Source organism: Myotis nattereri, assembly GCF_964212035.1.
Source record: "Myotis nattereri genome assembly, chromosome: 2".
NCBI lineage: Eukaryota > Metazoa > Chordata > Mammalia > Chiroptera > Vespertilionidae > Myotis > Myotis nattereri.
The window spans coordinates 58,659,503-58,686,009 of NC_138076.1; the positions used below are offsets into that span (position 1 = coordinate 58,659,503).

Below are 26,507 nucleotides of genomic sequence, written 5' to 3' on the forward strand. Positions count from 1 at the left end.
TCAGACACTCAATAACTGCACAAATTAATAAGTGTAATGCACATAAACCTATTTTTCTTATTCTCTGAAGCAAAATATTTTCTGTTGCACACTCCAAACAGGTCAGTACAAGACTAATGATGTGGCAATCGGCTGCAAAATATTCACTGCTAGTATTAGTGGAGAGAAATGGTGCGCCTGCGCGTAAGGGAAATGAATGCAACACGATTACAGTAATCAGTCATTATTGACTGTTGTCGTCATTATTAACTAGAGGCCTGAGGCACTAAATTCGTGCTCTGGGGTGGTGCGGGGGGGCGGGGGGTCCCCTCAGCCCGGCCTGTGCCCTCTCGCAGTCTGGGAGCCCTCAGGAGATGTCTGACTGATGGCTTAGGTAGCGGGCCTAAGCTGGCAGTCGAACATCCTTAGCACTGCTGCGAGGCAGGAGAGGCTTCTGCCACCACCGCTGCGCTCGCCAGCCGTGAGCCCGGCTCAGGGCTTCTGGCTGAGCAGCATTCCCCCTGTGGGAGCACACTGACCACCAGGGGGTACCTCCTGCGTTGAGCATCTGCCCCTTGGTGGTCTGTGTGCATCATAGTGACAGGTCGTTCCCCCGTTCGGTCAATTTGCATATTAGCCTTTTATTATATAGGATATGTATAACAGGATATTGTAAAATTTAAGTTACGAAATTTTTATTAAAACGTTTCTTACACATCATTATATTGGCTAGGCAAAAGAAATATTCATTGTGGGCCGACAAATTTGACATGCTTGTTTTAGAGAGTAGGATTGCATTCTTCAGATGAGACATCTGCAGGAATTTGTAACCTACCAAATTTCATGTCCCATGTGCTTCCAAAAGAGATTTGAGATCTTGAAGCAGGGCAATGTGACCACATTGGGAAGAAGTAAACACTGATGGATAGTGCTTAAGTTAATTCTCATAAGTCTGAAAAAGAAGATAAATTATATTTCCCTAGGGCAGAAAAAAACCAATTTGGGCTATGTTGCTAGTGAGTGTGGCATCTGAAGCACTTACTCTTTTTTTTTAAGTTTTTTTTTTAATTAATCTTTATTGTTGAGATTATTACAGATGTCCCTCGTTTTTCCCCCCATAGCTCCCCTCCACCCAGTTCCTACCCAGCCTTAGGCTCTCACCACCCTATTGTCTGTATCCATAGGTAATGTGTACTTGTATATAAGACAGGGGTGGGCAAACTTTTTGACTCAAGGGCCACAATGGGTTCTTAAACTGGACCGGAGGGCCGGAACAAAAGCATGGATGGAGTGTTTGTGTGAACTAATATAAATTCAAAGTAAACGTCATTACATAAAAGGGTACGGCCTTTTTTGTTTGTTTGTTTTATTCATTTCAAACGGGCCGGATCCGGCCCGCGGGTCGTAGTTTGCCCACGGCTGATATAAGATCTTTTTCTAATCACTTCCCACTGCCCTTCTCTCCCCCTTTCCCTCTAGGTATTGTCAGTCTGTTCCATTTCCATGCCCTTGGTTCTATTCCATTCACCAGTTTACCCTTTTCATCAGATTTTTTATTCGTTTGATTTTTAAATTCAATTGTTGATAGGTATATATTTGTTGCCACTTTGTTGTTCATATTTTTTATCTTTACCTTTTTCTTCTTTCTTCTCTTCTTTAAGAATACCCTTCAGCATTTCATATAATACTGGTTTGGTGGTGATGAACTTCTTTAGCTTTTTCTTGTCTGTGAAGATCTTTATCTGACCTCCAATTCTAAATGATAGCTTTGCTGGGTAGAGTAATCTTGGTTGTAGGATAGTGCTATTCATCATTTTGAATATTTCTTGCCACTCCCTTCTGGCCCGCATAGTGGTTTCTTTTGTTTGGTTTTTTGTGTGTTTTTTTTGTTTGTTTTTTTGTTTTTTTTGCCAACATGGGTATTTTCCTTTTATTTTTTTTAATTTTTTTTAATTAAATCTTTATTGTTCAGATTATTACATTTGTTCCTCTTTTTCCCCCCCATAACTCCCCTCCTCCCAGTTCCCGCCCCACCCTCGGCCCTCACTTCCCACCCACTGTCCTCATCCATAGGTGCACGATTTTTGTCCAGTCTCTTCCCGCATCTCCCACACCCCTTTCCCCGCCAAGAATAGTCAGTCCATTCCCTTTCTATGTCCCTGATTCTATTATAATCACCAGTTCATTCTGTTCATCAGATTATTTATTCACTTGATTCTTAGATTCACTTGTTGATAGATGCATATTTGTTGTTCATAATTTGTATCTTTACCTTTTTCTTCCTCTTCCTCTTCTTAAAGGATACCTTTCAGCATTTCATATAATCCTGGTTTGGTGGTGATGAACTCCTTTAGCTTTTCCTTATCTGTGAAGCTCTTTATCTGACCTTCAATTCTGAATGATAGCTTTGCTGGACAAAGTAATCTTGGTTGTAGGTTCTTGGCATTCATCACTTTGAATATTTCTTGCCACTCCCTTCTGGCCTGCAAAGTTTCTGTTGAGAACTCAGCTGACAGTCGTATGGGTATTCCCTTGTAGGTAACTGAGTTTCTTTCTCTTGCTGTTTTTAAGATTCTCTCTTTGTCTTTTGCTCTTGGCATTTTAATTATGATGTGTCTTGGTGTGGTCCTCTTTGGATTCCTTTTGTTTAGGGTTCTCTGCGCTTCTTGGACCTGTAAGTCTATTTCTTTCACCAGGTGGGGGAAGTTTTCTGTCATTATTTCTTCAAATAGGTTTTCAATATCTTGCTGTCTCTCATCTTCTGGCCCCCTATAATTCTGATGTTGGTACGCTTGAAGCTGTCCCAGAGGCTCCTTACACTATCTTCGTATTTTAGGATTCTTTTTTCATTTTGCTTTTCCGGTTGGGTGTTTTTTGCTTCTTCGCATTTCAAATCTTTGCCTTGATTCTTGCGGTCCTCTGGTCTGCTGTTGGGAGTCTGTATAGTATTCTTTATTTCAGTCGGTGTATGCTTAATTTCTAGTTGGTTCTTTATCACAACATCGAGGGTCTCATTAGATTTCTCGAGGATCTCATTAAGTTTATCGGCGGCTTCTAGACAGTTCTTGAGAGACCTTAAAAGTGTGGTTCTGAACTCTATATCTTCCATTGACAATTTTGTCCTGTTTCTTTGTCTCCGCATTTTGTTATGCTTTCTTGGTGCACCCCCTAGTGGTCTTTGTGCGCAGTCTTGTAGTTAAGCCTTGATTGTTGCAGCTAATACTAGGGGGGATTTGACCTCCAGGCCAAGTGGCTGTGAGAGTCAGCTGTGTGTGCAGTGAGAGAACTTCTGTCCTCTGGGGAGGTGCTAATCTAGCATTTGCCTGAGGCTATCCGGCAAATGCCTCTGTGCAGGGCTTGGGCGGGGCGGATGGGTCGCACAGGATCAACAGGGTGGGCCGGAGAGAGCAGTTATGGCTGCTCTCAGTCCTGTCCCCAGGGGCTCTGCCTCTCTGAGTCCCAGCAACCGCTGCAAACCTCGGAGAGAAAGCTGCACTCGCTACGACCGAAGCCAGACAGTCCCGCTTCTCCCGTTTGAGTCTGGGTCCCTAAAGACTCGCCCGTATCTGGAGCTCAGAGTCTGCGACTCCCTCCCGATTGAAAACGCCAACCGCGCCCTCCGCCGCCAGCCCACTCTGCATGCACTCCACACCTCAGTATTTGACTTCAGCACTGCGCCTCCTCTGAGTGTCAGTATGCGTTTCTCTTTCCTCCTAGTTGTAGGACTTCCACTCAGCCAGCATTCCTGTGGTTCTGGGTGATGTCCGTTCCGTCTTTTAGTTTCACTTTTGAAGTGGTTGTTCAAGGCAGCAAACTCCGGCGTTAACCTATGCCGCCATCTTGGTTCTCCCCTGGCCCGCATAGTTTTTGTTGAGAAATCAACTGACAGTTGTATGGGCACTCCCTTGTAGGTAACTACTTTTCTCTAGCTGCTTTTAAGATTCTCTCTTTGTCTTTTCCCCTTGGCATTTTAAGTATGATGTGTCTTGGTGTGGTCCTCTTTGGGTTCCTCTTGTTTGGGATTCTCTGTGCTTCCTGGATTTGTAAGTCTATTTCTTTCACCAGGTAGGGGAAGTTTCCTATCATTATGTCTTCAAAAGGTTTTCAATATCTTGCTCTCTCTCTCTTCTTCTGGCACTTCCATAATTCGGGTGTTGGTATGCTTGAAGTTGTCCCAGAGGCTCCTTACAACTATCTTCATATTTTTGGATTCTTTTTGCTCTTCTGGTTGGGTGTTTTTTGCTTCCTCATATTTAAAATCATTAATTTGATTCCCAGGATCCTCTAGTCTATTGTTGAATCCTTGTATATTATTCTTTATGTCAGTCAGTGTATGCTTTTCCATTTTCTTGGCTTTCTCATTAAGATCCTTGAAAGTCTCACTAAGTCCCTTGGAGATTTCTAGAAGATTCTTGAGTAACTTTATAACTCTGGTTTTGAACTCTATATTCTGTAGTTTGCTTTCTTCCATTTCTTTTGTGACATGTTTCTTTGTCTCCGCATTTTGTCTGCTTCCCTGTATTTGTTTCTATGTATTGGGTAGAGCTACTAAGTCTCCTTAAGTTGATAGAGTGGCTTTGTGTGCTAGGTGTTCTATAAAGCCCAGTGGTTCAGCCTCCCCAATCACCTGAGGTGGACACTCTAGTGCATCCCTTTGTAGGCTGTGTGCACAATCTTGTTGTAGTTGAGCCTTGACCTCCAGGCCAATTAGCTGTGGGGACCAGCTGTGACTACAGTGGGAGAGCTGCTGTGCAGAAGACATCCTTTTGGGACAGAACTTGCTTCAATGGGGCTTTGGTGCTCACTGAGTCTGCCCCTTGAGTGTGTCACTTATGGATGTGAAGAATTGTAATCTGGTATGGCCTCACACTGACCACTAGGTACATTGGCTCTTGAGTCTCGAGGGAGGTGCAAAGTCAGCCACTGCCTGGGGACACGCAGCAGGAGCTACAGAGAGATCTGCAGATTCCTCCTCTTTGTATCAGCCAGCTTTCAGGCAGTTCTGGTTGATGGTTGTTCTCTATTTGAGTTGTAATTTTGATGTGGCTGTGGGAGGTAGCGAGTACAGGTGTTTGCCTTCACTGCCATCTTGGTTCTCCTGAAGCAGTTATTCTGACTAATCCTCACCGACCCTGCATGTGTTCTTCTCTTTATTCTGTGCCCCCTTTTTTTTAGCATATTTTATTTTTATTTTTCTGGCTTTTCTTTCCCTAATTTTTCCCCTCTTACTCTTCATATCCAGTGACACTCCCATATACTTCTGAGTTACGAAAATTAAATTATTTTTTTCAGTAATGAAGAAATATTTAATTCTATGTAAAACTGAAACTTATTCTTTAAGCCTCAGAAAGTGTTGGACTATTTTTTAGGGAAATTTTCTAGAGTTGTTAAATACTTGCTTTATTTGTTAGACATTTACTTATTTCTGACAAAGTGCACCAAGCATAGTGCTAGGTGATTAGGGGCATACAGAGATTTGCGAGTAACTGTTATTACCTACAAGAATTTAATATGAACCCAACTACTCATGGGACTCTACAAAATTAAACATCCATTGTACCACCTTCCTTGGAATTTAATGTCCCTGGCAAATGATAATGGATGGAAAAATTTGCCGGAGTCATTGGAATATTAAATATGAAAATTCATATATTGCTATATTATTTTTGTAGTAGCCCAATCCTACATAATAAAAGGCTAATATGCAAATTGACCGAATGGCAGAATGACCGGTCACTATGATGAGCACTGACCACCAGGGGGCAGAGGCTCAATGTGGGAGCTGCTCCCTGGTGGTTAGTGCACTCCCACAAGGGAAGCACCGCTCAGCCAGGAGCCGGGCTCATGGCTGGCAAGCACAGCGGCAGTGGCGGGAGCCTCTCCCGCCTCCACAGCAGCACTAAGGATGTAGGACATCCCCTGAGGGCTCCCGGGCTTCGAGAGGGTGCAGGCTGGGCTCAGGCGCCCCCCCTCATGCCCCCCCCCCCGAGTGCATGAATTTCGTGCACCAGGCCTCTAGTAAAGGATAATTTTATATATCAGGAAGGAAATAGAGTGCTTAATCAGAGAAACATTTATTCAGTAAATATTTGAGTGCGTACTATGTGCATGGCACATACAGCAATCATGTACGTGTCTGATGCCACATCAGGAAATTTTGAGTACCACTGGGTATTTACATAACTTCAGATACAGCTGGAATTTATTAAACTATTATCATGTGTCAGACAGTCAGCATTTTATAAGTCTTTCCTAAGTATTCAGTAGTGTAACTGCCTTTCCTTTCAACAGCTCTGGCTTGCTCTAGCATCACTGTGCGTTCTTGACCAGGACCATGTAGATCGTCTCTCCTCCGGGAGATGGATGGGAAAGGATGGACAACAAAAACAAATGGTAAGATGAAAATTATCTTATATAAAATGATCTTGTTTTTCTCTATAGTCAGCAGTAGCTTAGCTTTAAAAAAACAGTACTACAAGTCAAAATACATAATTAGTGGAACTCTTGAAAATTGTGTCACATTGCCAAAGTTCATCTCACAAGGGTTCCTTCTTTATAGTATATTAGGGGCCCAATGCACAAAATTCGTGCAAGAGTAGGTCTTCCTTTCCCCCCTAGCTGCCAGCACCGGCTTCCATCTGGCACCCAGGACCTGGGCTTCTTCTGGCACCCAGGACCCGGGCTTCCCTCCAGCCGCCAGCACCCAGGACTGGGGCTTCCCTCCAGCCACCAGCAGGCACCCAGGACCCAGGCTTCCCTCACAGTCCTGGCTTCGATCGGAAGGTCGTCCAGAGGATGTCCAGTCTAATTAGCATATTACACTTTTATTATTATAGATTAGGGGCTTTAGGTATACAAAAGAGCTTTCCCCTTCTCTGAGACATGTTTGCATAGTATCAAAATTTGTTTTTAGCCAGACTTTGATTTCATATCTCAATTTTTGTAGTAAAATGTAATCAATCTTATGGCAAGGAGAAAAAGCAGTAAAAGAGGCAATATGACATACCATTTCTTCAGAAATGTACTTAAAGTAGGTTGGATATTTATTGTTTCATTCACTGAAAGAAGGCTTTATATGGCTCTTTCAACACTTTCTTATTAATGGTTAAAGTTTCAAAAATGAATGTTTGAATATAATGGGGAGAAATTTTCTCAATCACTAAGCAAAGTATCCTATTTATTTTATTAATCATTGATTTAGGCCTTTGAGGAAATTTTATAATTTAATACACTTGCCATCATTCAGTTTAATGTTCAGATTCCAAATTCTTAATAGACTTCAGTTACTGTTACTGGTAAAAATAAATTACATTCAATTTGTGTGAATATTGATACTTTCTTATTAATCTAATGTAACCTATGGAAATGTTTTATTTTAGCCTATGTGTGATAACCATGATGATGGTGAAACTGCAGCAATCATTTTATGCAACGTATGTGGAAATCTATGTACTGACTGTGACAGATTCCTTCATCTTCATCGACGAACCAAAACTCATCAAAGACAGGTGAAGATTTCTGTCATACACAGAACAGTATCTAGAACATAAAGTATATTCAATAACTTTTGTGGAAGACTTAGGGTAATGAGAAAAAATGGACTTGGGAATCACAGCAGCTGTTTCACTTACCAACTGTGTAAATCAAGCAAGTTGTTTAACATCTCTAAAACTTAGTTTCCACATTTATACAAACAGAACTGTTGTAAAGATTAAAGAGAAGATTTGAAATATATGGAACTTTTTGGAATGCTTTCTTAATAAAAGCCATTATTTTTATTGAATAATTAAATTTGTACTTCTCTTTCAGGGTCATAAATAAATATATTTTCCCTTTTCTTAATGATATAATAGGTCTTCAAAGAAGAAGAAGAAGCTATAAAGGTTGACCTTCATGAAGGTTGTGGTCGAACTAAATTGTTCTGGTTGATGGCACTTGCAGATTCTAAAACAATGAAAGCAATGGTGGAATTCCGAGAACACACAGGTAAAAGAGAATTTAAGATTGAACCATACCTGTTGGTTACCATTAAATTAGATGTTACTTTAAAATTACTTAATGTGATTAATTGAGTATATTCTGATAAGTAATTATCATGACATCATTGATCCCTGTCTATAGTATTATATTTATGAGACAATGTTCAATGGTAGAAAGAGCATCAGGCTAAAAGTCAGGAAACCTGGTTTGCCACTAACTAGTTATGTAATCTTGAGCCAGTTATTTTATCTCCAAAACATGTGGGTTTTCATTTTGACTTATTTTTGAAAAAGTAAGTCTGCTATATTCCTAGTTTAGTTATATTAAATCTTACAAATTCTCAATTTTCAGTACCTTTGTCATCTGCCATTTGACTAACATGAATTCCGAATCTTAGAATTAGGTATAAACCTGAACAAACTTAACTCTAAATAGGAGTAACTTTTCATGCTATAAAAACATCGTCTTTTTTTCTCAGAGCTGATTTTTTTCCCTATAATCTTCCCATGACATACATAACATTAATAAATGTTCTAATGTTGAACCATCATTGTATTAATGATATAAACTACCCTTTTTTTTAAAGAATATTTTTTAAAATGTATTTTTATTGATTTCAGAGAGGAAGGGAGAGAGAGAGAGATAGAAATAGCAATGATGAGAATTATTGATTGGCTGCCTCCTGCAAGCCCCGCACTGGGAATCGAGCCCACAACCTGGACATGTGCCCTGACTGGGAATCAAACCATGAGCTCTTGGTTCATAGGTTGACACTTAACCACTGAACCACACCAGCCAGGCTAAAAAGGATATTTTTAAGTTCAATGTATTACTATTATATTTTGAATTTTTCTATCTGTGTTTATAAAATGATCTTAGTCTATATTTTTCAATCTTCCTGTTCTTTTTCATATTATTCTGTTCTTTTTTTTATGGGCCTGTTCCTTTTTTATTTCAAAATGTAAATTTCTTTCCAAATTATTCTATTATCTCTACATCCTTGGGTGGGAATTCTGTTTTTCAAGTTTCATATTCTCTGATGAGGTTTTCTCCTATGAATTTTAATATTGCCATTGTGGAAAGGTACTTAAAGCTTTATTTCCCTTTGTTTTAAATACTTTTATTCAGTTTTGTGTTATATTTTGTCTGGTATTGTGTGTTTTTAGTGGGGGGCTCGCCATATCTGCTCAACCTGTTATCTTGACTAGAAGTCTAGTCTATTTCTTTTTACTAAAAAAGTATAAATAAATCAGTTAATAATTCATTTGGCTTTAAGTATAGCTCTTCAGTTTCATATCCCTTTTCTTGTGTAATTTGTAATTAGTGTAGCTTACAACCCTTCGGCTTGTAATTGCCAGACTGATTTCCCAGTGATGACAACTGACACAAACCTGGTTTGCTTGTTTGTTTTTAATGAGTTATATTAAAATATGTAGAAAATATTCTTCAGGAGGATTTTTTTTCTGCTTGAACCTAGGCAAACCCACCACAAGTAGCTCAGAAGCATGCCGCTTCTGTGGTTCCAGAAGTGGAACGGAGTTATCTGCTGTTGGCAGTGTTTGTTCTGATGCAGACTGCCAGGTGAGTATCCCAGTAAGGAGAGCATGTATTCCCACATGACATCTTTACTTCATATAAGTAAGAGTTCCAACTCAGCATCATTCGTGTTCTAAATTAGTGTAGTACTCATGTTATGAGTTAAATGCTTTATCAAAGCTGGCAAATGGGTCAAATAAAGCACTCAAGCCCAAACCAGATTCCTTTGGTGTGTGTTTCCCATCAACCATCGGTATATATAATTAACATTTACTTATGTGCTAGAAACTTAAAAATCTATGGGCTGTATTTTCTTTGCCTCTTATAGATATTTTATTCACTTACTTTCCTAAAATAAATTTCCAGTACCTGAAAGTTCCTTAGTCTTAAACATCTATGCACATTTCATGTTATGCAGATTTTTTGTTGTTGTTAATCCTCACCCGTGGATATTTTTTCCATTGATATTTAGAGTAGAAGGGGGTGAGAGAAGATCAGAGAGAGAGAGAGAGAGAGAGAGAGAGAGAGAATGATAGACACATCGCTTGGTTGTACGTGCCCTTGACTGGGAATCAAACCCACTACCCTTGGTGCACGGGATGATGCTCCAACCAACTGAGCCACACTAGCCAGGGCTATCCAGATATTTGTGAGGCCTCAATTTAGTTAACAAGAATTTAGATAGTGCCCAAATAGTGAAAGATATCTGTATTTTATTTCATCCCCATTTTGGCCCGAGGGTGGGTGGTGATGGGGAGATTGTAAGGCGTTGATCTGTGGCTATGCATAATAACAAATAGATTAAATTTGTAATTTACTTTTAATCAGCATTCCCTTCATATGGAATGAAAATTTTTAAAATCACATTAAAACAAAAATAGACTTTGTTAATAATCCTAAATTATATTCAAAGAATAAAAATCACTTTATTGTAACTTAGCCTTAATATGTATTTCCTGTGGGGAAAATATTGGAAAACTACTATAATAGATATGATTACTAGGATGTGTGCTTTTTGTTATATTTTTTGTGCCATTGTAATTCATTTTTAACAGGAATATGCTAAGATAGCCTGTAGTAAGACACATCCTTGTGGCCATCCATGTGGAGGTGTGAAAAACGAAGAGCACTGCCTGCCCTGTCTGCATGGCTGTGATAAAAGTGCCACCACACTGAAGCAAGATGCTGATGACATGTGCATGATATGTTTCACTGAAGCACTCTCGGCAGCACCAGCCATTCAGGTGGTCTCAGCTTTTAAAGTATTAATTGTGTCTAGATTGTCATTGAGAGAAAATGTCCCATTAATACCTACCAGTTTATTAAAGAGAATATTCTGTTTACATTTTGTGTGTTTAGCTTTAATTTGTGATTTACATAACCAACAAAATGTTCATAAGGAATGAAAAACAGATTATCCAATATCTACTCTTTTCTTAATTTTCAATCCAGAATGATACTTAATAGCATTATATAACTGATCTGTACATAATGATGCAATGATACATACCTCCATGCATAATGTACATACATATTAGTAATATAGATGTTACTATTTGCTAAATATCTTTTATATACTTTTACTGGTTGCTTATTTATATTTCCAGTTCTTGTAATTCCAAGGTGGTAGTCTCAAAAAAAGATCTTAAATCTCTAAGTCAATAGTTTCCTCTTCTTTTTATAAAATACAGAATTGAGTAATTTTGCATTTTTCCTAACCCAGCTTACTCTCTATAATGTGTCATTAATATATGTATGCTAAAATATTGGGAGCACCTGAAGGCTTAGTTAGTGTCCTATGAATAGTGGGAAAGTGCTAAAATATCATTGTACTAAATTGCTTGCTTTTTCTCTTATCTCCTTTCAGTATACGTTGAATAATCTGCTAGTTGCTGGTGTTTATCACTGTTACCTTTGCTTATGTTCTTCTCTTTTCTTTATTTAAGCTGGACTGTAGTCATGTATTCCACTTACAGTGCTGTCGACGGGTTTTGGAAAACAGATGGCTTGGTCCAAGGATAACATTTGGATTTATATCTTGTCCCATCTGCAAGGTATGGAAAGAATCAGAAATTATCTACTTTCTATTTACTTTCATCTTTATCTTCATCTTTCAGAATAAACTGTCAGTGTCTCTCAGTGTCCTTCCCAGCTTACTTTTTTTTTACCACCATCCCCCATCTGCTCTCCTTATCCGAGTGGTACCTAAGAATATAATAGATCTATTATGATACGTTTCAAAATAGTAATTGTCAGTTAAAAGCTGGTTACATTAAGCATACTGCATCATAAAATTCATCCAGACATCATCAGGCATTGACAGGCACGCATCTCTGTGTTCAGACCCCCTGAAAACTCAGGTCATGTGACATGACAAGGGGTGACTACCGAAAAGAAGAATGAGCCTGTGGTGCTTGTAGGTACTAATGCCTGCCATTGAAGAGTAAAAGCTGAACTTCCAGTGCCATTAACACACTTTTAGAGCTCAAATAAGAAAATTTTTGACACATGTCTACAAAGATAGTAATAAGCAAAGTAGCAAATTGTTTTGGCAAGCTAATAATGATTAACAAAAAAAATTTTAAGAATGTGATTAGCAATGCCATCTCTATTAATTCCTTTTTTTTTTTCCTATTTAGTTCTCCCTGTTTTCTTCATATTTGCAGACTGATATATATAAGGAAAGGCTTAACACAAACAATCCTTGCTTAGGTAAACTGAGAAATAATAAAAAAAGATTGTAGTATTTGCTCTCCCATCTCATATAGTGTCACCAGAAAAAGTCACATTTAAGTGGTATAGAAAATACTACCTGCTTATTTCTACCACCTGACATTCTACCATAGCTCCAAGGAGCACACAGAGAAGGGGTGTCTTATTTGTGGCAGCAAGGTAATAACCTTTTATTCCCAGAACAGCTAAGGCAGCAGGAGATATGTTCCATACTCAGGAATATGAAGCTAATAAAGTGGAATTTTCACATTCTGTGCCCCACTTACCTCCATTTTCCCTGTGAGGCTTGCGAGAACTTTACAAGATTATTTTTAAATGGCATTTTCTTTAGAAACTAGAGGCCCGATGCATGAAATTCATGCAAGGGGCTCAGCCCCCACCACTGCAGTGGCTGCCTCGGCCCCCACCCGCCGCGGCTTTGTCCAGAAGGTGATCCAGAAGGATGTCTGTCCGGTCTAATTAGCATATTATGCTTTTATTATTATAGATTTTTGAGTTACCTCCTAGCACAGTGCTTTGGTACTTTGGTACACACTGTTTGTTGAGTTAATAAATAAATGGCTTTCTTAACAGATGTTCATTTTTTAAATTTCAGAACAAAATAAATCATGTAGTATTAAAAGACCTACTTGATCCAATAAAAGAACTCTATGAGGATGTCAGAAGAAAAGCCTTAATGAGATTGGAATATGAAGGTCTGCATAAGAGTGAAGCTATCACAACACCTGGTGTTAGATTTTATAACGACCCAGCTGGCTACGCCATGAATAGATATGCATATTATGTTTGCTACAAATGCAAAAAGGTATGCTATAAATTATACTAAGAATTTTTAAGAACTAGAGATTATCTATATGATTAAAAAGTTGAATTCTGTATACTGATAATTCAATTCTTACATCTTAAATCTGAAGTTAAAAATGAGAAAGCTTGGTACTGTGTTTCAAGTTTAATTTATTTACTTAATTTGTTTTGGGATATTTGTTAACCTTTACAGGCTCTTTCCAAAACATGAAATATTTCTGTACATAAGCTACTCCCCATCAGTAAAAACCTCCTGTTTTCCAAATCCAGGTGGTTCTTGAATAAATTTCTCTTACTTGACTCTTTTGAGCATTTCCTCCTTAAATTCTTACTTCCTTGGTTTCTAAGAAAACACTTTTTTTATATCCTCCTTCCTTTCCGGTCATTTGTCTTTAATCCCTCCTAGGGTTTCTTTGCATTCACCTACCTTTTACCATATTTGTTTCCCCAGCACTCCATCCTTGGCCAATAATACCTCCTTATCTTTGATTTACTTCCTGTATACCCATGCCTTTGCCAACCATCTATAATATTATGACCTTCCAAAATCTTTGAGATTTAGATACAAATGTCCATCTGCCTTTCAGACATTTGGATTTCTCACACATACTTCAAAGTCCACATGTCCAGTATTATATTCAACTTGGACTCTCATCTCCAATGTTAATTTACAAAGTCCTGTCAATTTTGTCTCCAAATGTCTTGAGGGTTTTTTTCCCAATGATTTTCTTTGGTAATTACAGCAGCTTTCTTTCCTGAACTGCTTTTGTGGAGCCCCTAACGCCTCCATGCCATTGTTTATACTTACACTACTACTCATAGATAACTATTCCTCAAATCTGATTGCATCGTTGTTTTGCTTATAAGCCTTTAACCCTGTCCACCCTTCATCTCATCCCCCAAGCTGCTACCTTTTGCACCCTATGCTATAGAATACTGAACAACTCAGCTTCCCAAACTCGGCCATGTCTACTCACTCACTAACACTTCCATGCCATCACATAGGCAATTTCTCTTCATGAAATGCTCTTCTCTACCTCTCTGTCTCCTGCTCTGCGTTTTACTCTCACCTGCCACCTACTTACACACATGCTCAGGTGCAGAGCCAAATCTATCTATCATACTTTTAGGTTCATATCAAGTTTCACCTCCTCTACAATGTGCCCACGCTTACCCATTACCACCACATGATTTAGAAATCTGGCATACATCCATCATAGCCCTCATTATCCTGCATTATGATTACTGGCTCACTTACTCTCTGCCTCACTTGATAAGCTCCGTGAGGACAAAGACTATATTTTTTCATTTCTCTGTCTTCACTACTGGCACTTTATTAGACACTAAGTTAATTAGAAAATGAATAAATGAACAAAGGAATCAGTAAATGGAAGATGCACTCCCCGTTTAGCAAACAAAAAATACAGATAATAAAGAGAAGGATAAACAGATAGATGGTAGCCAGAAAGGAAGACAAATGTACATACACCCAAGAAAGACCAGTACTGTATGTTTGTGAATTGTATTGTTACAAATAATAATACATTATTTCTGGGTGTTTAATGTACTAAACATCATAAATGAATATTGTGCCACCACACGGATGGCAATCAAATGTACAGGAAGCCACACAGGGAATGCAGAGAAGTGAAACAGCCGGAATAGACCCCAGGACAAATGGAATATTTCTGAGGCCATATTCAGCTAGTGGAAGACCATTTAATAACTCTGTATCAATGCAGCCTGTCTTTTGGCCTGTTTTCTAGTACAGATAATAGATTTATATTGATTCATCTTGTTTATCCTCAATTTTTTGGCTATGGGACATATGCATATAGATTGCCCCAATTATAATTGAGCTCATTTGTTTTGTGCCCAGAGCAAATTCAGATAAATTATTTGTTATGATAATTTCATTTATTCAAATATCTGTATTAGATACTGTTCAGTTCTTGCATATAGTGTAGCTCTATAAGTATGAGCAGTATTTTGAACAGAATTACCCAATTTGCCTTTGCTTTTTAAAAAATGTTATATGATTAAAATTGATTTTTTTTTCTTTCCCATTAGCCTGAGGATTATAATTCTGTACTAATATTCACTTTAGGCATATTTTTTGTTCTCAGTATTAAAATTGGAGAAGTTCTAAACATATTTTTAGAGCAATAAAAAGAAAGATGTTATTTACAATTTCAAAATAATGAAAGACTTTAAACTTTGCTCTAAAAACACATTTTTTCTTTATTACTTAACTAGAGGCTCAGTGCACAACATTCATGCACTGAAGGGGGTCCCTCAGCTCAGCCTGGGCCTGTGCCCTCTCACAGTCCAGGACCCTTTGGGGAATGTCCACCTGCCGGCTGCAGTGTTACATTCCCTGAGGGGTCCTTAGCACGCATGGAGGCGGGAGAGGCTCCCGCCACCGCTGCTGCAGTCACCAGCCATGAGCCCGGCTTCTGGCTGAGCAGTGCTCCCCCTGTGGGAGTGCACTGACCACCAGGGGGCAGCTCCTGCATTGAGCGTCTGCCCCCTGGTGGTCAGTGCACTTGGTCAATTTGCATATTAGGGTTTTATTATATAGGATATCCTATTTTGATATTTATTTGTAATATTGTATATTATTTTTTTATTTTGCTTTGACAGTACAGTGTTTCAACTTCCTACTGTAAGCATAAATTCATTCCAGAATTGAAAAACCCTTTATTTCTTTAAGAATAAATATAGCTTTATTTCTTACCCTGCTCTGCCCTCTGGGCAGCAATGGGGGCATCCACTTGGCATGTAAGGGAGTGTCTAATAGACAATGCTATTTCCTAAGACCTCTTGATCTTATGTCCACTGTGCCCAAAGTATACAGCCGAGTTCTTCCCTGCTGTAATCTCAGTGCATTGTTTCCTAGGCATATTTTGGTGGTGAAGCTCGCTGTGATGCTGAGGCTGGACAAGGGGATGACTATGATCCCAGAGAGCTCATTTGTGGTGCTTGTTCTGATGTGTCCCGAGCTCAGGTGGGTAGACCATTTTATTAGAAATGACAATTTAGAAACATTAAACCTCTAATTTTTTTAAATAATAATATAACCAGCATGGTAGAAATGGCATAGCAGGTTTTCCCACCAACGTTTTCTGGTGTTTGTACAGCAATGTATAATTTTCCAACTTATTCATATATAATATCTATTTTGGATGGGATTTGCATTTTATACTTTTGTCTCCCATAAAATAATTACCAGATTTCACACTTGTAGATTTTCTCCTCTTCAGTGAAATCTTCGTAGTACATCTATGAGATTGATAAATGAAATATTAATTTTTTAACTTGGCTGACCAGGAAACATTCACAAGGAAATTAAGAAGCTAGCTTATAAATAAAATTAGTTATAATGGAGCTGGGATTAGAACTTGAAACTTGTTCAGATCTTTTGGGCAAAGCCACACATTTATTCATTGTTTTTTTAATGTGGGTATCATCAATTTTTGAATCAGTTTTTAGAGTTGTGTATACTCTTAAAATATGAATCACTGAGTTATATATATTGCTACCTTAAGTATAATGAAATAGGTTCACTATAATCTTTATCTGTTTTCTCTTGCTATAGATGTGTCCGAAACATGGCACAGACTTTTTGGAATATAAGTGTCGCTACTGCTGTTCAGTGGCTGTCTTTTTCTGTTTTGGAACAACACATTTTTGTAATGCTTGTCATGATGATTTTCAAAGGATGACTAGCATTCCTAAGGAAGAACTACCACACTGTCCTGCAGGTATGCTTTTAGCTTTTTAAATATGATTATGGTATCCAGTTTTATTTAATGACTAAAGGCCCGGTGCATGAAAATTCATGCACTGGAGGGGGGTTCCCTCTCTTCCAGTGACTGCACTGGAGGTGACCCTGCGATCAGGGGAAGGCAATGCCCCATCACACCTCTGATGCTGCCACTGCCTGCAGCACAAGCCTTGGCCGGCCCTGGTTACCTGAGCCTTGGGCAGCTGGGCAGACGCCATCAGAGGCTTGCCTGCGCCTCAGGCCGTCCCTGGGTGGCTGGGCAGCTGCCATTTGAGGCTCAGCTGTGCCTCGGGCCAGCCCTAGGGGACTGGGGGCCTGAGTGGACTGGGGGTCTCCGGGGCAGCAGGCACGCAGCAAGTGGCAGAAACCTAGTTGACACTATCCTGAAGAATCCAAGGGGTTCCTTGGCTCTATGAACTTCTGACTTTCTGAGTGAAGTAAAACGATCCTCATCATGAGTTAGGTTGGGAGCTATAGTGGAGCAGATTGCTTGGAGGATGAGAAGGAAGTCAACTAAAGATTAGTAAAAGGATTGCTGTTTGGCACTAAAGGGCCATGTGACGTTTGAAATTATAATGGGTAACAGAACCATTTAAAGGGATTTTGTGATTTTTATTTTTTTTAAGAAGCCTGCAACAGGCATCATCAAATGGACAACTGATTTAATCTAGAATGACTAGGAACTGGCAGTAGTGAGCATCAGACAGCCAAGGGAATTAAAGAAGCTACTGAAAATACAGTAAAATGATTGTCTGTGCAGATCAGGCTGAGAAAAGTCAATATGAAACTAAAAAGAGACTGAAAGTTTGGAAGAGGTCAGGAGGCTGGTGATCACAGTGAGGTGGAATAAGAGGCTTAATGTAGTGGGAGAAGTGGAAGAAGAGGTAAATGTGACCATAGAAGAGAATTTTGCATGAGATGTATCTGAAATTAGTGAAAATACATACAAAACTAGTACTCCACAATAGACAATGTTGTTAAATCTGGGAAACACACACTTTCATCCATTGCTTATCAGAGTGCAAATGGTAAACCCTGAGGTGCCTCTCAAAATTTCAAATGCATCTACCCTTCACCAGTCCCACTTCTGGGGGACATACCTACATATGTGAAGAAAAGAAACAAGGAAAAATGTGCAAGGTTATTCACTGCAGCATTGCTTGTAATGATAAAAATTCATAAATGATACAAGTATCCACTGGGCGGGGGTGGGGGGGGAGGGCGGTGATTAAACACTAACTAATATGCACCATTAAAAAAAGACTGAGGATGAAGTTTCTATATACTGATATGGAAAGATCTATAGAAGAAAGTATTAAATGAAAAATTAAATTTTAAAAAGTACATATAGTATGCTGCCTTTGTAAGAAAGGAAAAATTAATATATATATGTTTATATTTGCATAAAAACACTGGAAAGCTATACAAAAAATTAATAAAATTAGTTAATACTGGGGAAAACGGAAGATGGGAGAGAAATAGGGGAAGAGGTGACTTCTTACTGATTTTTAAACTATGAGAGATAAACAAAGATGGTAAGGTAAAGAAGGTTTTTAAAGTAAGGCTACTGCCCTGGCTGATTTGGCTCAGTGGGTAGAGCGTCTGCCTGCGGACTCAAAGGTCCCAGGTTCGATTCCAGTCAAGGGCATGTACCTTGGTTGCGGGCACATCCCCAGTGGGGAGTGTGAAGGAGGCGGCTGATTGATGTTTCTAACTCTCTATCCTTCTCCCCCTCTCTGTAAAAAATCAATAAAGTATATTTTTTAAAAAAATAAATAATAATAAAGAAAGGCTACTTTTTGCTACTTGCTCATGTCAAATAAAAATTGGTACACTGTTCCACCTCTAAAAACCTTTTGAAAAAATAGAAGTGGTGGGCTTTAAAAGAAGCAAGATCAGAATAATGTGAGGCTAGAGTGTTTAGGATAATAACCAGAATAGAGACGTGAGCCATCATTAGTAGGAGGAAAGTCTGGAAGTGAAGGGAGTGAAAAGGGGGCAGGCAGTGTTCTCTCTCATTTGAGCTTGAAAGGAAGAGGGATTATTGAATGAAAGTTGTACGTTAGTGGTCTGGAAATAAAGGAACCAGAAAAGTCAATCTTGCTTCTTGCCCTTATGACATGCTAGAACTGGGGAGATAAAGAATTTTTAAAATACTAAAAACAAAAAGGAAGTTTGCTAGTCTTGAAACAGGTGTTGCAGAGAACACAGTGGCAGGTAGTCACTGAGAGAAGGAGGATGGGCCAGGCAAAGGCAAGGCCTCCAGTCATACATGCACATGCACGTGATCATCCAGGTCTGCCAAGAAAAAGGACTTTGCCCTATAAACAATTGTGAATCACAGGAATGAGGCAGGAGAGGTGGTAGAAGGAGGAAACTGACGTTGATCCTGGGCATTTTCACATGTATTTTCTCGCCTAATTTTTACAGCCTACCAGGTAGATAGTATTATCCCCCACATTCACAAATGGAAAATCAAGGCCTAGAGAGGTTAAATACCTGGCCTAAGATCATACACTTAGATTAAGGTATGCTTTTCCTGTCTCTCATATTCCGCTCACTCATCCATTCATTTAGAGAACTGTAGATAATTAAAGGAGAGCTGACAGTGATATTAGGGGAAATGGTTGTGCAGTTTACTTAGAAAGACAGAAGGACCAATTCCCTAACCACTGTCAACCATTAATTTTAATTAATATGTAGATGAAAACAAGAGTCTGTTTAAGAAGTTAAATAACCCCTCTGTCCATTCCTTTCTAAATTATTTACTGATAACCTTCTTTGGTTCCAGGATACTTGTGCACATGAGCAAAACAGTCTTTTAAATAATAGAAAAATAGGGGGGGGGGGGGGTTTGTCCATTTTTAAGCCTAGTTTATTTGATTATCTACAAATGTATCTTTCCCAAAGTGTTGCTTCCATATTATCATTCATATTTTAGGCTGATTAATTTTTATTTGCCCATAATCTCCCTCCCATATACTTTTCAAAAGAACACTGATAATATCTTCCCGTTTTACCAATGTATGCCTTTTTTTCAGAGAAAATGGAAGGGTAGCATGGCTTATTTACACTAAAATTTCTTTTTACCTGAAAAATATCCTATATAATAAACCCTAATATCCTATATAATAAAACCCTAATATGCAAATCAACCAAATGGCAGAATGACCAGCGAAACGACCAGTCACTATGATGCATACTGACCACCAGGGGGCAGACACTCAATTGAGTGTTGAGTGTCTGCCCCTCAACAGGGAGGCAACCGGTGGCAGTGTCAGATGTGGGAGGGGGGGGGGGGGGACGGGGCCGGCCAGCAGACAGCGGCAGGCCACCAGCCAAGGCGGGTCCAGCGGGGGCCCCCCAATCACCCTGCCCACCAGTTGCCCCACAGGTGGCCCTGATCACCAGCCAGGCCTAGGGACCCTACCTTATATATTGGGAACAGTCTCTTAGATTTAAAAATTAACACCTGGCAAGGCTACTCTAACCCTGAAAAAACAGGATGATGCAGTGATGACCTGCATAGACTCTGGCTTGCACATTTTGTGGTCAGCCCTGACTCTGATACTTATAACTGTGTGACAAAGCCAATTACTTAACTTCTCTCTGCTTCAGTTTTTCCACCCATAAGATGGGGAAAATGGTACTACTGCCTCAGAAGGATCATGTTATGTACTACTTTTTATAATCAGGGCAAAAAAATGCAGCTGCCCATACAACAACAAGATGCCTTTCACCTGTATGAAAAGTATGGTCACTGGTGCATGCAGCGTCCCGGATTGTGAGAGGGATGTCCGACTGCGGGTTTAGGCCTGACATCCCCCAAGGGGTCCCGGATTGCAAGAGGATGCAGGCCAGGCTTAGGGACCACCCCCCCCCCCAAACTCCAGTGCACAAATTCCGTGTACCAGGCCTCTGGTTTTATATAAAAATCTGTATTTTCTCATCCAGAATAATTTCCTGCTAGACTAAATTGAGGAATTTTTGTGACCACTTTTGTTCACTGCTCTGCTTTAAAATGATGAACCAAATTCATCATTATGGTTTATCTCTAGTCAGGATGCTATGGTTAAGGGACCATGTCCCTTCTTCGACATATATATCTGGTATGTTGAGTTTTTTATGGGGAACATTTTTACTTTTGTGGTTAGAAAACAAATAACTTTGTTATTTTATATTTGCACAATCATTGTCATATTTCTCTGAATAACTTAGCAGTGACTTATATTTACATTAGGTTTATGTGAATATATTTTAATTATATTCTTTTGCCTCCTTCAAAACTTACACAGGTCCCAAAGGCAAACAATTAGAAGGAACTGAATGTCCACTCCATGTTGTTCATCCACCTACTGGGGAAGAATTTGCTCTGGGTTGTGGAGTGTGCAGAAATGCTCACACTTTTTAAAACACTCAGATTCTTTTGTCTGTGGATAGAAAAGTTGCCTTCATCCCCCAAGCAGATGTGGTGAAGTTTAAACTGCTCAGGATAAGGACGGGACCATTTTTACATCCATGAAAATGAACCATTCACACACAGTGCAAGAAGGATGCCAAATACCATGTACATAATTCTTGCTATGGAAAATTTCCCCATTAGTTTGATTTCTTTTCTTTTGAGCCAAGACATCAAACTTGTGAGGTGTTTGCATGTGGCCATTACCGTCATTGGCCTGTGAAGCATTGGGCACTTATAGGTAATTGATATAGAAAGAATCTCCATGCTCAAGGACTAAGAATGATGTTGGCTTTCAAGCAAAAAAGAAAAATAATCATTGTTTATTGTATACTGCCTTTTTGTAATCCTGTACAATTGCATCACGGGTGGGGATAAAAAGAAGAATATTCTGGTTTATTTCCTAGACTGTTATTTAAATAAAAATTGTGTTAGGATGGCATATAAATGTAATAAGTATCACAGTGTAAATAAAGATATCAATGTTTGTCCTCTATAATAATTACTAAATTACAAATGCAGTTTCATTTAAACTTCTAGGTTAAGTTTGAGCCTGAAATTTTAATGAAGTGCAATACTGAGTGTGCCTCATTATCTTGCAGCTGTAAACATATTGGAATGTACATGTCAATAAACCACTGTACATTTTTATACAGTGATAAGCATAAATATTGTGTGAAGTATTGCTTGAAAAACAAAATTTAAATATCTTTAAGGTCTAAAACTCCATCCAATTTTCCTTGGAAAGAAAGTTACTAACACAGCACAATCATAGCATGTATAACTATTGGGGAAAATAAGAGTAGTAATGAAGTACAATGTTGGATCTTAATTGAACACTGGGTAGAAGATATATGTGTTTAGGAAATTGACCAACCTCTACCTTATTAATCAGTACCTTTTAGAACTTTCGAAAGAGTAATAACAAAAGGTCCCCGTGTCTAAATAAGATGCATCTGAACCATCACTAAAAAAGAAATAATGCTTTTTAAAAAATACATATTTCAAGAGAAGATTATACAAACTTTTTTCCTTTGTAGTGTGTAACAGTGCCTTAACATTGCAAGCAATTTCTAATTGCCCAAAGTGTGTGAAAGCAAGACTAATTTGTTGTCATTTAGGGCACTATGGTGGTCCCAAACCAAGCTGAAAGCATTGCGGGCAGAACTCGTTCAAGTCCAACCTCTAGATTACTTTGGGTTAATATTTTGTGGAAAAAACCCTGATACCTGAAGCTGAAAAGGGTCCTAAAGGTATTCACATGTTTATATTCTCTCACATTTTTGTTTTTTTTAATCTTTATTTTCAATTACAGTTGGCAATCAATATTATAGTTTCAAGTGTACACCTCAGTGATTAAACATTATAAAACTAAGTGATCATTCTGAAAAATCTCATACCCATCTGACTCCATACATAGTTATTAGAATATTATTGACTATATTCCCTATGCTGTATTTAGACCTCCCATGACTACATTATGACTACTAATTTGTACTTTTAAATCTCTTCACTTTTTTCACTCCTCCCCCTCCCGTCTGGCATCCATCAAAATGTTCTCTGTATCTATGAGTCTGTTTTTATTCCGTTTGTTTATTTTGATTTTTAGATCAATTGCTGATCGATATGTATTGCCATTTTATTGTTCATATTTTTATTTTTTTTCTTCCTCTTAAAGAAAACCCTTTAACAGTTCAAGTAATACTGGTTTGGTGGTGGTGAACTCCTTTAGCTTTTTGTCTGAGAAGCTCTTTATCTGATCTTCAATTCTAAATGATAGCTTTGCTGGGTAGAGTAATCTTCGTTGTAGGTCCTTGCTTTTCATCACTTTGCATCTTTCTTGCCATTCCCTTCTGGCCTGCAAAGTTTCTGCTGACAAATCAGCTGACAGTACCTACAAGGTGCCTTCTTGTAGGTAAATAACTGATTTTCTCTTGCTGCTTTTAAGGTTCTCTTTTTGTCTTTAACCTTTGGCATTTTAATTATGATGTGTCTTGGTGTGGTCTTTTTTGGGTTCATCTTGTTTGAGACTCTGTGCTTCCTGGATTTGTATTTCTTTCTTTCACCAGGTAAAGGAAGTTTTCTATTTTTTTTTTTTTTTCAAATAGGTTCTCAATTTCTTGCTCCCTCTCTTCTTCCCCATGATGCAAATGTTGGTATATTTGAAGTTGGCCCAGAGGCTTCTTACACTACATTTTTTAAATTATTTTTGCTATTTTGATTGGGTGTTTTTTGCTTCCTTATATTTCATATCAATGGTTTGATTCTCGGCTTCACCTACTCTACTGTTGATTCACTGTAAGTTATTCTCTATTTCAGTTAGGGTAAGGTACTCTTCATTTCTGACTGGTCCTTTTCATGTTGTTCATGTTCTCAGTAAGTTCCTTGAGCATTCTTACAACCATTGTTTTGAACTCTGTATCTGATAGTTTTCCTGCTTCCATTCCATTTCATTTAGTTCTTTTTCTGGAGATTTCTCCTGTTCTTTCATTTGTGACCTATTTGTCTCTGCATTTTGGCTGCTTCCCTGTGTTAGTTTCTATGTATTAGGTAGATTTGCTGTGTCTCCTGGAATTGGTAGTGGCCTTGTGGTAGTAGGTGTTCTGTAGGGCCCAGTGACTCAGCCTCCCCAGTCACTTGAGCTGGGCATTCCAGGTGCACCCCTGTGTGAACTGTCCTGTTATAGTTGAGCCTTGATGGATGTTGGCGTCACTGGGAAGGATTGACCCCCAGGCCAATCAGTTGCTAGGATCTGCTGTGACCACAGCTGAAGAGCTGCTGTGCAGAAGCCAACCCTATTGAGCAGAACTTACTTCAGTGGGGCTTTGGTGCTCACCAAGTCCACCCCTTGAGTGTGTCATGGTGGAAGTGGTGGGGTTTAATTCAGTGTGGTCAAAGTTGACCACCAGGTGCACTAGTTTTGGGGTTTCCTGGAAGGTGCAAAGTCAGTCACTACCTGTGCCCTGCCTGGGGCCACCCAAATACAAAGCAATCTGCAGATGGTTACTTGTGTTGGGCTTGGAGCGGCCAACCTTTGGACCAATGTGCAGAGTCTGGGGCCACTCATTGAGAGGTACGGGGCATGCTGAGGCCAGCTGCTGCTTGTTTAAGAGATTTTAGGAAAGGCCAAAATATGAGGCAAGAAAGGCCAGTTGTATGTAAAAACCACTGGAAATGGCTTGGATGAGTCTGCAAGTAGGGAGGGGTGGGAACTCAGGGAATCACAAGGTTGGAAGGAAAAGTGTGAACCAGATTGATGGAGATTCAGATATGGTGCCCACCTGCTGTCTCTGTGGCGGGGAGCATTCAGCAAAGTAACACTGGCCTCTGCCAGTACTTCCTCAGGGAAAAGCTGCCTCTACAGCTCTCACCCTGACTCCAGACAAGTTAGTTCTTCCCCGAATGCCCCAGGTTCCTTTCAAGCTGCTGCCCAACGCTGGAGTTCAGACTGGGAGTGAGTCCTAGTAAGTCCAGGTATGGGCCTTTTAAGAGGAACTGCCTGGGATTCCCACAGCCTGTGTGTCACTCAGCCACAATCCCCGCTGGTTTTCACAGCCTAAAGTTTTGGGGACTTCTCCTTCTGGGAATGGAACCCTAGGCTGGGAGGTCTGGTGTGGAGTAGGGACCACTCGTTCCTCAGGGTGCCGGGAGCCGGTCCATCCTTGCTGTTTCAAGGGACCTGGCATATATGGCATACTGTTCTTAATATGTTTGCTCACCTTCTTGGCACTATGTGTTTTAACCAAGCTCACCTCTCCGAGAAAGGTTGTTTCCCCAGGTAGGGATTTTCCCCTGAAGTTAGGGAGGGAATAAAACCCCTTAACTAAGTGCCAGGCGGGTAATTAATCACTTTAACTACGAACAATCATGCTTAAGCTACATAATCTTTACTCCCTGGAATGGAGATAAGAAACGCCCTAACCTTTGGAATAGAGATTGATAGGATTGGAATCAACTGGTATAAATGCAGATGTAACAAGACAACAGGACACAGAAACTGGAGACAGAACCTAGAGACAGAACATGGCAAAAGATCCTGGACAGAAACTGGCCACAGAACCTAGAGACAGAACCTAGCGAGAGAACCTGGCTGAAGAACCTAGAGACAGAACCTGGATAGAACATGGCAAGAGAACCTGACTAGAACCTGGTAACTGAACCTAGCTGGAGAACCTGGACAGAACCTGGCTGGAGAACCTAGTGAGGGAACATGGCTACAGAACCTGGCTGGAGAACCTGGAGAACCTGGCTGGAGAACCTAGCAAGAGAACATGGACACAGAACCTGGCTGGAGATCCTAACCAGAACTTCGCTGGAGATCCTGGCTAGGCTGTTGATCAACTGAACGCTGTCTCCGTGTCATTCCTTCTTCACCGACTCCATCCACACCTTTGGGGACCCCTGGACCTGCTGGGGTTGGACCCCAGCATCAGGGAAACCTCCATAGCCAAGGTATCCCTCCAGATTTTAAACTGCCATACATGAGTGTGGGACCAACCAGTTCCCCTCCTACCAGCCTCGATGTGCTGCTTCTTTCATTCCCTACTTGTAGGACTTCTGTTCAGCTAGACTTAAGGTGGTTCATTTCACTAATGACATAGGTAGCTTAGAAAAAAAAAATACTAGACTCTAAAATATAAATACTGGAGGGAATTACAGTGAAAAGAAATTATGAAAGAAAAGAGAAGCCAAGATTCGTGATGAGTGTCCAGTAAAGAACCAGACAGTCTTACATCATTGCTGGGGAACAGGCCATCAACTTCACAATAAGTTTCTTAGCTAACAAAGCAAGACAAGAAACTTGTTCAATTACAAATTACAATGTCAATTTCCTAAAAAAATTAAATGCAGATATTTGAGCCTAGTCTTGAAGGAAGTTTTGACAAGCAAAAGTGGGAAAGTATTCATTCCAGGAAGAAAGTGTGAGAACCAAGGCATGATGTGTTCCTCAGAAGTGTAAGGAAGCTGTTTCGCTTCATTAAATCATTTAACAAATATTGGAGCACCTGTTCTATACCCACACTCAGCAGTACAGATTCATAAGAGTGGTAACTACATTCCTGGTTGCTTAGTAACCATGACTTACACATAGAAGGCGAGTGTATGAGTTAGTGAGTAAATAAAATGTGTGCAGTGCTGCTGCTGGGGGTGTGACATTCACAGAACACAAATACAGAAACAAATAATACAAAGTTATTAAGAACTATAACCAAGGTTTTCTAATAGAGA

General features: G+C 39.5%; 1 protein-coding gene across 5 annotated transcripts in view; it reads left to right on the plus strand.

Moving 5' to 3' along the window:
* MYCBP2 (MYC binding protein 2) overlaps positions 1-22,247 on the plus strand; it is a 310,493-nt gene extending 288,246 nt beyond the window's left edge. For all 5 annotated transcript variants that reach the window (XM_081083308.1, XM_081083309.1, XM_081083312.1 and 2 more), the window contains 10 exons: positions 6,271-6,372; positions 7,359-7,487; positions 7,833-7,965; positions 9,437-9,540; positions 10,551-10,739; positions 11,442-11,549; positions 12,824-13,033; positions 15,932-16,039; positions 16,631-16,796; positions 21,115-22,247. In XM_081083308.1, the coding sequence (XP_080939434.1) occupies positions 6,271-6,372; positions 7,359-7,487; positions 7,833-7,965; positions 9,437-9,540; positions 10,551-10,739; positions 11,442-11,549; positions 12,824-13,033; positions 15,932-16,039; positions 16,631-16,796; positions 21,115-21,230 (1,365 nt within the window). In that variant the 3' untranslated portion in view covers positions 21,231-22,247. The remainder of the gene's footprint in view (positions 1-6,270; positions 6,373-7,358; positions 7,488-7,832; positions 7,966-9,436; positions 9,541-10,550; positions 10,740-11,441; positions 11,550-12,823; positions 13,034-15,931; positions 16,040-16,630; positions 16,797-21,114) is intronic.
* The last annotated feature ends 4,260 nt before the right edge of the window (positions 22,248-26,507 follow it).